Source organism: Chiroxiphia lanceolata, chromosome 6 (genome assembly GCF_009829145.1).
Source record: "Chiroxiphia lanceolata isolate bChiLan1 chromosome 6, bChiLan1.pri, whole genome shotgun sequence".
Lineage (NCBI taxonomy): Eukaryota > Metazoa > Chordata > Aves > Passeriformes > Pipridae > Chiroxiphia > Chiroxiphia lanceolata.
In genome coordinates, this window is record NC_045642.1 from 59,179,228 (window position 1) to 59,191,384 (window position 12,157).

The window sequence follows — 12,157 nt, forward strand, 5'->3', positions numbered from 1 at the left end:
GAAACAAAGTCTTACAGCAAGAATTAGCCAAACATCCTTCAGGATAAAGCACACCAGCAGCAATCCCATGCACACCACAGTTACAGATGTTAATGTGGCCTCTCCACTTGACTGTGCAACTCCTGTCACTATGGTCACAGGAACCATTTGGGCCAGAGCATCTCCCACATAATACATACTTCCCCATCCCAAAGACCCCTCTGCCCACCATGGCGTATTCCTACAAGTGAGTCCCCAAGTGTCTGAATACAGCCCCCAGTTTCCATCTCCCTGAGTGTAAAACGAATCAATGGCAATGTATATACTGATTAATTCCTGCTTATTTACCACTGGCAAATAGGTTTAAAAAAAAAAAAACCAAAAAACTGGAAAATATCACCAGTAATTGATAAACTTCAATTAAAAATAACTAGATAATAGCCCACTTTGTTTACTTCTAGGTTTTTTTTTATCACCACTCAGTGTTAAGGAAATTTTTACATTGTGTACACAATATTAGATTAACACAAAAATCAGTGAGTTTCCTGTATGTTGCTTTGCTACTGTTATATATTTTCTGGCTTTTCTCCTGTTCTAACTGGGTAGATTTTACCCTATAGGTGTCTTCAATTCCTCTGTAAAATAGCTATTGTGACCATATTAATTAATCCAGGCACACCTTTCCTGATCCAGGTTTTGAGAACATTTTAAAAAATTGTAAACATCTGATAGCAATTCAAATTGCTCTATTTAGAATTGTTTTCTAGTATCAAGTTTCTTTGTATTCATTGTATTATCTGTTCCTAAAGTTTCACAGAAATATACCATGTGGAAACAATGTACACCAAATGAATAACATGCCTCAAAAATGTTAACATCTCCTTATTGAGCTTTAACTAGCTTTCAGTTATACCATTAATTCCCATCACTTGCCAGTACAAGATTCACAGAATCCTTCACTGTTGGGTACAACCTCTCCTCAGACTGTAAAACTAGTATGGGAAATACCTGGCTTAGAAATGGGAGTCACAGAGACCATATCCACTACATCACAGCTTCATTTTTAATTCATTACACAAAAGAGATGCAGCTATTACAATACAATAATATATTAACAGTGTAGGACATCGAGATGGTATTGGAACTTTAGAAAGTTCCAAAGACCTGGAATGGGCCTTGTATTTCGCTTTTAAGGTTGAACTTGCTCCTGCATTTGGTATAAAACTCGGTCCTCTTTTCAGGTTCAGCTTAATCCAGGTATTTCTGCCAGTACAGCTGTACAGGACAGAGGTGCAGCTCCCAGTCTGCAGCTGTACCCCAGCAGAACACCCAGAGTAACCAGCTGTGTTCATGTGGATTGGGCATGTCCATGATGACCACTCTCACCTACAGCCAGGGTGTGTTACAAGAGAGCTCTACTCTCTCAACTGTGCTGAATATGCAGCCACTCATTTTTCTTTTTAGAACTTCATTTTGTCCAGAGCTGGACTAAATAATTCCAACCATGGAAAGAAATCCCAGGCAAGCCCTGTGCTTAGCACAGAGAAACTAAAACAGTGGAACTGCCCTATAGACAACTTCATACGAAAAATGAGTTTATAATGAAAGAGAATACTATTCAAATCCAATTATTTGGATATATGGGGAGCTAATGCTGCAAGTATTCTTCCAAAGGAAAAAAAAACACCAAGAGAACCCACCCAAAAGTCCCTCATCTTCCACCTGGCATACATGAAGAACATGCCAGTTAGTCCCCTTATCCCCTTAAAAATACTTTTTAATTGAAGCTGATCAACTTCAATGAGGGGTGACAGAATTGGAGCATTAACACCATAGAGTTTTGAGATGGACCCACACAAACATTGCCCAGAGTCTTGCTTTGACATGATTTCCTTTTTTAAGTACTATTGCTTTCACCATTATGGTCAATTTTATTTACCAATTCTTATTTTACCGCCTGTGTAGAGACTTCTTGTGAGAAAAATACCAAACAAAAGAAACAAAACAAAAAAACCCCAAACAAACAAACAAAAAACTGACACAAAAGAAAAAAGCCCACACCCAAATGTCATGTGTAATCACAAGCATGTGATTGCACAGAAGAAAGTCTTGCTCTTCATGAATCAATGAACATCACAGCCCACTAATCCAGCTGAGGAAAAGAACTCAGAAATTCCTTACGTACAGTAAGAATGATTTAAAAGAAATTTAACTGCAGAAGCTAACACAGTATCCAAGCAGAGACAACACCTCTGTATGTAAACTATCAAAACTCTTTCATATGTATATTACCTTCTAACTGCAATTTAAACCATTTTCTTTACAGGAGGGTAGTTACATTTACCACAGCTTGACTACCACCAAAAAAACCCTAACTAATAAAACCCTAACAAATCAGGAGAGCAAGCAGGCAGTTCAGCCTGAATCAGCTACAGCAGCACAAACACTCCAAAACCCACTGCCGTTTGCAAAATGATAGTGGGGAGAGGCAGCGAGAGCAGAGTCCACTGGGCTACACATCATCTGCCCCAGTAAAGTGTTACTACCAAGGCCATGAAGTCCATATAAACACCCCTTTTAAAGACAGGTAAATTATGGCCTAAGAGACGGCAGCAGAGCCTGAAAGTCCTGAAGCCAGCACAGGACCACACTGACAAGATTATCCATCATGTGGATTTGGCCTTGAATTGACCTGAAACTCCAACTACCTCCCCATTTATAAAGTGTGAGCAAGTAGGTAGAAGCTTCCAAGATCATAATTTCTATTTCACATCGTGGTGAAGCGATTCTGCTGTGTCTTACTACACAACGTAACCCACTGATAGTTTACCTTTGCATGGTAATTTACTGTTTTAAAATAACCACATGGCATAAGTGGTGGTTTGTAAGAAAATTCCTTTTTTTTTTTTTTTAGCTAGGTTATTTGGCTTTTTCCTTGAATATATCATTTTTTTCTTTCCTAATTACTTGTGCTTTGTCCTTCGAGATCAAAGATACATGGTAGTTAAATTGTGTTTATTACTACAGAAAAATCAGAGCTATTCAAAAGAGATATCTGAGCAGGGGCTCGACAGAGCTAGACACTTAAGTGCTCTCCTCCCTACAGCCCTCCTGCTTTTGCTGCTACCGAGCTCACAAAAAGTGATGCAAAACATATCCCCAAGATATCTGTCAGGCTCTCAGTTAACAATGTTTTAGCTACAAACTGGTCTGTCTTCAGACAAATGCAGACTCTTGATAAAGTGACTAGTTTTAGTCTAAATCATTGCTTTAAAACATATCATCTATTTTATTCGCTGCATTTGGTTTCCTAGACTGGAGGCTGGACATTTTCCCTTACTGCTTCCATCCAAGTTCTCATCCCTTCACTCAAGTTCCTCAAGTGCTTTCAGTTAAAGGGGTATTTTGTGATCAAAGGTTTTAAGAACAAAAGAAAACAAAACAAAACAAAAAAAAGGAACAAAAATAAGAGAGATCAACTTTTATTTTTCTGTATGAATAAAGAACAAACAGTCCCACTGAGCAGTCAAGAAAAACACAACAATAGTTAGGACAGAAAGCCTGCAGCAATGTCAGTTCAGCATCCAGTAGATTCAATAGGGTGCAAGGAAAAAAGTCCCTTCTGAAGGACTGAGCACCAAATATTCACATCCCCAGTTAAACCATTCCCTTCTTTAGTTTAGCTGGTAGAGGCTGCAGCTTTTATATTTGATGTGGATTACTTCAAGCCTTCTGTTCCTTGGAGCATATGTTCTTCCAACAGAGCTGAGCAGGAAACAAATGGAAGGAGGTAAGCCTCTAGTAACTCCCTTTCTAACATAACAGTCCATTTACTATTCTCTTTTGTGAGCAAAAACAGGAGACTTGGCCTCAAATTCTTTCACTTCTTGAAATGCACAAGTTTCCATGAAGTGGCATCACTCTAGTTTTGGTTTAGAACTGACACAGAAAGAACTCATTCTGGTAAACAAAATGGGTCATCTTTTTCAGGTTACACTTCCAGGATTATTACAAATCAAGTCAAAAAGGCATTAAATAAATTACCTGGTAAAACCTTCCACTGCTGTAAATATAATCAGTGCTGTTGATTCAGTATCCTCAGTTCTGCGTTTGAAGTTCAGGCTCTATTTTAATGTAGTGAGTTACAAGACTTCTTGTAACATTTCTCCTCAAAACACTTAAGGAGCATTCATTCACACCAAATTAAACAGAAGCTGCACAGCTTCTCTCCTAACACACAGTTTGCATTGGATATCTTTAAGGAATGACTGATGGATCATCTTGAAGCGCCAGTTCTTCAGTGCCAGCGGAGCCATTTTGCATGTCTTGGTACTAAAATATCTCAAGGTTTTAAAAAGCTACATTTCTGTACAAGTCCCAGTACTATCAGACTTCAACAGGAAGAAATGACAGATCATGGACACAGTGAAACCCCTCTTTATCAATGCACTTACTCTGAGATCCCAGACCCAGCCCCCAGGCTGCTATGAACAGGCACAGCTTCAACTGAGGCTGTGGCTCCACATCAAAGAGCCCCAATGTGTTCATCACCTACATAAACTGTACTTAAAAAAATACATATGCTGGCATGCATTCACTTGATTTCACGTTCCAAAAAATTTCAGGACTTAATTTTCATAGAGACTTTTATTCTAAGCTAAATAGCAGAGATCTCAGTAGAGGAAAAGCTTAATAGCCTTCATATCCAATGGTAATTTGGAAACCCGTATCTTCTCTGAATTTCCAGTCATTAGTTAAAGTACAAAGGCTCACCTTCTCTCCTGAGCCATTTTTGTAGTCCTCCGTGTCATAAAACCCCCACGTGCCTCCCATTTCAGAGCAGTACTCCCTGGAAAACTCCGATTTTCCCACATGCTTTCCTCCAATACAAAGGAGGTTTCTCAAGAGAGGCTCAGTCCTTCTCGAATTCAAAAGAGAAAGGGCTGTTATAACATGAAAAGATGATTAAGGTCCAAGTTCTTTCCATGCATTACCTAGGTGGTTTTTCTGCGGCATGTAAACACCTGCCCATGTAACTGTGTATGCGAAGATAAAAGGAGCAGTTAGAGCTGATGACTTGTAATCTGGAACATTCCTTCCTTTTGGACATCAGCTTGCTAGGAATAGGTACAGGTTACCTCACAGGTACCTTCTTGTAAGGCTCTGGCAAGATTTGTTTTTGTTTTGAAGCTGTTTGTTTTTTAAAGAACACATCTTGTAATCAGATTGGTATTTGCATCTCCTTGGAAGAGCGGTATCATCAGGAAAAGCCTGATGCTCTTGTATGCCACCACTGATCCATGCAGGACTTCCCTCCTGGGTTTTTAGCAGTGCACTCTATTATTTTGTTGGCATATCATACCACCAAGCTCTTCAGGAATAAATAGAGTTAATACTGCCAAATTCTCTTCTGCAGCACACACACAAAAAAAAAAAGCCACAAAACCAAAAACCTCAAAAACCAGTAGCTTCTGTCATTCAATGTCCCCTTTAGTATTAAAAATCTTAGGCAAGCCTACTTGAAATCCAGTACTCTGACATAAATTGGTGCAATATTACTATTGAACAACATGAACACACTCAAGAATTCAATCCACTGTGTTACTCTCAGCAAGAGTCCTTGAGGCTTCCAGGCTGGAAGCACACCAAAGGGAATGTGTGCAATCTTAAGAACCCCAGAAGAGTTTGGGCTTACACTGCAACGCTGCTGACATTTGCCAGTGTTATTAATATTTATTGACTAATTTTTTTTTCCACTTCACCATCAGCAATCGGAGTCTTAGAACCAGCCTTATAAACTCCAGGCATTATAGTTCAAGGATAGGGAGGAACAAAGGTCTGTGTGCAGAGGAGGAAGCACAAGCACCTGTAAGTCAGTCCATGTGTTACACTGCTGACCGAGGTGTTACCCATGACAGCAGGATGGTCTTCTCTGGCCTCTCTTCTGGTGGCAGTAGAAAGACAGCACATTAACTATGCTTCTCACCTCCTCAAGGCTTACAAAGGACATAGGATCTTATCCTAACCTAAGTAAGCTCTTGATGGACATTTCTGATAAGAGAGAAACCAACTAGAAGATGGGGATGGCAATTAAATGAGAGAATAAAACGGATTATCCACTTCACACCTCCACCTTTAAACCAACAGTTGACTTAACTGCCCGATTTAAGCTGCTGATAACAGTTTGCAGCTACATTTGTTCCCCCACCACCACCTTCCAAAAATGGTCCAGGATGTGCCTCCAGAGACAACAGAAAGGAAATGGCAGGGCAGAGTTGCTAAAAAATCTTGAAAGTACTTGAAATAAAACCCTCTTACTATCCCATCGCCCTGCTACAGACCACCTGACAACCTGGACCAGCCCTCTTGGCTAAGTGTGGACTGTCTGTTGGTATTTCAGGCATCCCAACCAAGAGACCCAGACTGCAGCCTGGAGACACTGTGTTTTAAAGGGCAAAGCAAGCATGACTGTAAACAAAAACCAGAAAGCCTCCCGCTGCTTCCATCAGCATACTGCCAAATTATCAGACCTCCACTTGATAGAAGGAAACCAAAGCACCAATAGAGCAAAATTATGGAAAGTTTCTGCAGAAGAGAAATCCTTCTCAGCTGTTCTCCCCTGATTTTCAGTGCCTTGATGCTGAGGAGGAAGGGCAGAGCACTGTGCTGTCCCCCTTCACCTTTAGTGGGCAATGGAAAGCCATTTCTGAGCACTTTTATTGAAGCAATTTGCAGAACTGTTTCGTGTTTGAGGAAGTGCAAACAGACAACACAGGCACTACTGTCAGGTAAGCCCCATGGCAAGGCAAACAATCCAGAAAAACCCAGAAAGCAGTAAAACCACTGTTTTGAAAGCCAGAAACCACTCAGCCTCCCCCATACCTGCGGGGAGACTCTACAGATTTACTGAAAGATTTCTCCTCTTCTTACAACTCGGAGAGACACAGTTAGAGTATATACAAAAGGTTTTTGTGTTCACTTTCGATTCCAGTAATGGTGGCTCAGTTCCACCAGCGCTGAAAGAAATTAACAGACAAAAGCAATGGCACATACAATCCTAAAGACCTCACACAGGTTGAAGAAAAACCAGCAGTAGCCACTGCCCCTCAAAGCCAGCAGCACAAGATACAGGCTCCTCAAGCAGATTCTGGAGCTGGACTTCGGTAGCAAAGATCCAGCAGAAAAAAAACCAGTCTTTCAGATCACCCCCCTTAGCCACCAAAAAAATAAGTTTCAAGGCCCAACTCTGAGAAATTGAAAAGCTTAAGTTCTTCTGCAAGGCACTCAGTCCTGTTCTATACCATCTTAAGACTGAGAATGAGCACTCCAGAAACCATTTCTCAGTTTTATTTACCGCACATACCATTAAAAATAACTATTTTATGCTATAAGGACTTAAAACACACTAGAATAAATGAATCTTGGATTATCTACCAGCTGCGAGCCACTGCCAAAGTAACCAGTAACCCTAAATGGCTCATTTACTTAAAAAGGTCCAAGAATTCCTCTGCTAATAGTGAAGTGTCACACCACAGACCTGAGAAAAAAACTTCTCATTGCATCAGCCATCTGCACAGGAATTTTTTTAAAGAATAATGAGGAAATCTCATACATTTCAGCAAAAGCCCTAAATTTGGCTCAAACTGGAGTCAATAAACAAAGCTCCCAACAACACTGGTTCACCCAGTCCATGCACTGACAGGAGCTCCTTGTAGCACCTGGGGGAAAATCCAGGAGCACATCAAAGTGATACAACTACTAAGGAATGGCTAAAACCCAAATAGCTCAGTATCTAATCATGATGCTCATACTTGATTTCTTATGAGATCCTGACCCCTGTAAATATATAAGAAGCCTGGAACTACATCAAAGAATGGATTCAACAGACCAGTATAAAAATCCACACCTCCAGATACTGTAATGACTAAATTTCACTTATGTAAGGCTGAGACACAAACTTGATCAAATTCCATAATTTCTGCCATCTCACAGCATGAAATTAAATAAACAACAAGCTTCACCTTAACTATCAAGAGATAAACACTATCCAAATACAAGCAGAGGGAGAGGCAAGGAATAAAAGGATCTCAACCAATGCCAAAATTGAGGTGTACTTTATATACAATCAGCCAAAGTTTTATCATCAAAGATGATAAATAACAGGACCCAAATGCCTTCTCCCTTCAAGGTATTCTGAATATGGACACCATCAAACCTGAATCCTTCTAAAACAACCTGGTTTCTTGATAAATGCTTGAGATTTCCAATAAGTTCTCTGCTGAATTCATATCCTTCCTTTTTTCTTAGCCATCTTAGCTCAACTGCACATCCACAGCCCCCAGGATGAACGTACCATAAACACAGCTTTATGTTTTCCATTAAAACCCCTACAACAGGACTAATCTGAATATTCTTTGCTGCTTTATAAGAAACATCCCCAACTTTGAACTCGGTCTACTGGAAACAGAAAACAACAAATTCTCTTTCTTAAGCCCTGCCTTTAGGAAGGAAGGATAAGCTTTGCATACTGATTCTTACATTCTGAAGAAAGCAGATTACATCCAGGATAAGGAAATTGAGAAAAAAAAAAAGTACTCCAGCGGGGCAGAATGGTAAGTAAAAAATAACAAATGCTCAAGGGCAAAAGGGAAAAAAAGTAGGGAAACAAAAAAACCAAAAAAAACCCCAAACAATAAACCAACCAACCAAACGAAAAAGGATCAGAGAACAACTTAAGTCTTAACCCCCCTTTCTAGACCTGCCACTAAATTACGGCACCAGAGCAAATCATTTTGGTTGCAACATTTTCTCAAGAGCCACCAGCTTCGAGCAGAGACAAACCAAAGGTCAGGGAATCAGTGCCACCTCAGGTGCTCCCCTCTACGTATTTCACTAAAAGCTGCTTCTCCCCCATCCGACCCCTCGCACCCCCGTGACTGCTCCAAAGGCGCTGGGAGCCGGTGCTGTCCCGGCGCTCCCGATCCCTCCCAGCTCAGCACAAAGCTCACCATCCATTTTACAAGCCGGCCGGGCTCCTTCCCGGCACAACTTACACGCTGAAACACTTACGGCGCTTAACCTGCTCAGATGACCCTCGGATATAAAAGCAGACAAAACCCATCTCGAATAATAAAAAAAAACCAAGGAGAGGTATCGATATCCATTATAAACAAGCCTTTATGCAGATGGCCATCACGGTAATTAAATCCCCCCCCAACACCGGCATCACCGCCCGGACCTGCTCACCCGAGCCCCCTGGCTCCTTAAACTTCACCGCCTAACAAAGGCTTTTAAGGCTTTTATTCCCCCCACCCCCCAATTTGCGCCAACAATCCTCGGTGAATTATTCATACTCCTCAGCTCGCACCGTCCGCTCGCCATCCCCCTCTTAACAACCACCCCCCCCCGGCCCCATCCCCACGCGGGTTTGAGGGATTTATTTTTTTTTTAAGCTTAATATCTCCAGATTGCGAACCGGCCCTTTCCCGCACAAAGCCAGAGCCACCGCGGGCTCGCTGCGCGCCGGGACCACGGGACAATCAATCCCTGCCCGCCCATTTCCAGGAGCGGGGCAGCCCCCGGGTCGCTCCCCGGCCCCGCGGCCGACACCGGGCGCTGCCCCCCCGGCCCCGCCGCCGGCCCCGAGCCCCGGCCCGCTCCCCCCGCCGACAAAATGGCGACGTGGACGGCGGCGAGGAGGAGAAGGAAAAGGAGGAGGAGGAGGAGGAATGGAAGAGCGGAGCGCTCCGCGGGCCGGGGGAGGGCGGGGAGGGAAGCGGGGAAGGGGCCGGGGAGGGGGTGGCGGTAACAAAGCGGGGGACGGCGGGCGCCGGCAGCAGCGAGCGGGCGGCGCGGCATCGGTACCTCTTCTTGTCGGTGACGCCGCCGGGGCTGTCCATGGCGGCCGGGACGGCTTCTCCTCCCGCCGGCTTCCCTTGTGGGTGCGAGGCGGCCGCGGGCTCCAATGGCCGCCGCGGGGGCGCGGGGGAGATGGCGGCACGGCCGGGGAAGGGGCCGGGTCTGGAGCCGCGCGGGCTCAGAGCATCGGGGCAGAGGCTGCGGGGAGGTGCGGGCGCCGGCGGGCGCGGCGGCGACGGCGGCGGGCGGTGGGCGGGGGCGGGGGCGGCGCGGGCCCCGCGCTGCGCCAGTGAGGAGCGGCGGCGCGGCCCGGCCCCTGCGCGGGGTCAGCTGAGCGCTCAGCTGGGCGGGGGACGGCGCCTCACGTGCGGCGCTGTGTGCGGGGCGGCGCCGCCGCTGTCGCCGCCACGGCCGCTCCCGGACCCTGCCCGCCCTTCCCGGGGCCTCCCGGCGGATCCCGGAGCCTCCCGCCCGCCTCCGGCCCTTGCCGGGGCCTCCCGGCGGCTCCCGGAGCGGAGCCCCCGCGGAGCGCCCGGCGGCGGGCGCTCGTCCCAGCCGGGGCCGGCTCGGTTCCACCCGGTGCAGATCTGTAACAGATCGCACCCCCGTGGGCTTATTCCCCTTTTTGTGTTTTGTTTTGTTGTTTGTTTTTTTTTTTTTTTTGGGGGGGGGGTTGTCTTTTTTGGTTTTGGCTTTTTTGCCTCACATAACTTAGTTCAGTGCTTGACTCCACACTTCCTTTCCCGAAGGTGTCGTAGTACAAAAACCCCAGGACATTCAGAGCCACAGCATCATAGAATTTGGAAGAGGCCCTTAAGCTCTAGTCCATCTGTCTACCAAGCACTGCTGCTGTAAGCCATGAACCGCATCACCCAGCATCAGGTCCAGATGCCCCTTAAACACCTCCAGTGATGGTGACTCCACCACCTCCCTGGGCAACTTATTCCAATGCCTGACCACCCGAACAGTGAATTTTTTTTCTAGTATTTAATCTGAATCTCTCCTGTCTCAGTTTAAGGCCTTTTCCTCTAGTCCTCTCACTGCAGGCATGGCAGGAGAGACCAGCCCTCACCTCACTACGGCTTCCTTTAAAGTAGTTGTGGAGAGCAATGAGGTCCCCCCTGAGCCTCCTTTCCTTGAGACTAAACAAACCCAGCTCCCTCAACCGTTCCTCACAAGACATGTTTTCTAGACAACTTCCAGTTAAAGAGTTCAGAACCTCACATTAATTAAAGGGAACAGACAGCTCCATGGCTGGGCGGCCCAGAAGGAGAACACGGGGGTAATTAAGCACATTTCGAGCAAGTTTTACAACTTCCCAAACCCCAACCAACACCCAATGGCAGAGCCAGGAGGCTCGACCAGGGCTGCGTCTCACACCATGAACCCGCTGCCTTCCCTGCTACCCATCCAGGCCAGCCCAAACCCAACCCTAACCCCAATTTTCCTCTCCCTGCTCCCCCATGGCAAGGGCATCCTCAGGAACTGCTCAGCCGAGGGCTCCGGGGTCTCCTGCAAACCTTGACTAGCCTCGGAGGCTTGGCAGGAGTGGCTGTACAGGGGACAGGGGCTTAACGGGACACCTGGCACTGGCACAACCTTGCAGGCACTCACAAGTGGCCCCTTGGATTGGGAGCCAGGCCATAGCCATGGGGGAACAGGGAGAAGAAAACTGGGGGCAGAGCCCATGCAATTAAAATTAAAATCCTAACCTATGTACCCTTAGCTCAGGGTCATATGTGTCTGAGCACTGTGGGGAGGCAGGAAAGGCACAGTTCCAGGTAGAGCGACCCCACGGAGCTCAGCAGTTCCTTTACATCTTGCAGGCTCCCTCCAGCAGTGACTGTAAGTGATCATCTGGAGCTGAACGTTACGAGACTACTCAGTTTGCAGCTCAGAGGTAATGATACCTTTAAAAAAAAGCAGCTTTGACACGCATAAGTGACATTCTTGTGCTTCTGTGTGCACGTGTGGTGATGTAAGAAACACCTGCAGGGCAAAGTTGATGGTGTTTCAGGTACTGCACCTTCCTAACACTCCTGCTGTGGGTTCCCAACTTTCAGGTAACAAGCAGTCATTTTTTGCATACAGCCATGGGTGTTCTGTGTTTGGGATTTTTGTTTGTTTGTTTGTTTTGAAGAAAAAGCAGTGACCATGACATTTGATAGCAATCACAAGGAGTTTCTGTATGAAATGGATTGCTTCTGCCCGCAGCAGTCAGATATACAGAAGAGGCACAGGTGCTATAGACTCCTTTTATTCCTTTAAGGTTTTCCATCTAAACACTGACAAAGCCCATCTTTAGTTTGCATATTAGCTG

General features: G+C 45.2%; 1 protein-coding gene across 2 annotated transcripts in view; it reads right to left on the reverse strand.

Moving 5' to 3' along the window:
* HIF1A (hypoxia inducible factor 1 subunit alpha) overlaps nt 1-10,032 on the reverse strand; it is a 34,367-nt gene extending 24,335 nt beyond the window's left edge. Inside the window, exon 1 of one of the 2 annotated variants that reach the window (XR_004357518.1) lies at nt 9,844-10,032. Coding sequence is in view for 1 of the 2 variants with exons in the window: in XM_032690258.1 (XP_032546149.1) it covers nt 9,844-9,878 (35 nt within the window). In the remaining variant the exon portion in view is untranslated. The remainder of the gene's footprint in view (nt 1-9,843) is intronic. The other variant, XM_032690258.1, reaches the window with a different exon arrangement.
* Between the last annotated feature and the right edge of the window lie 2,125 nt (nt 10,033-12,157).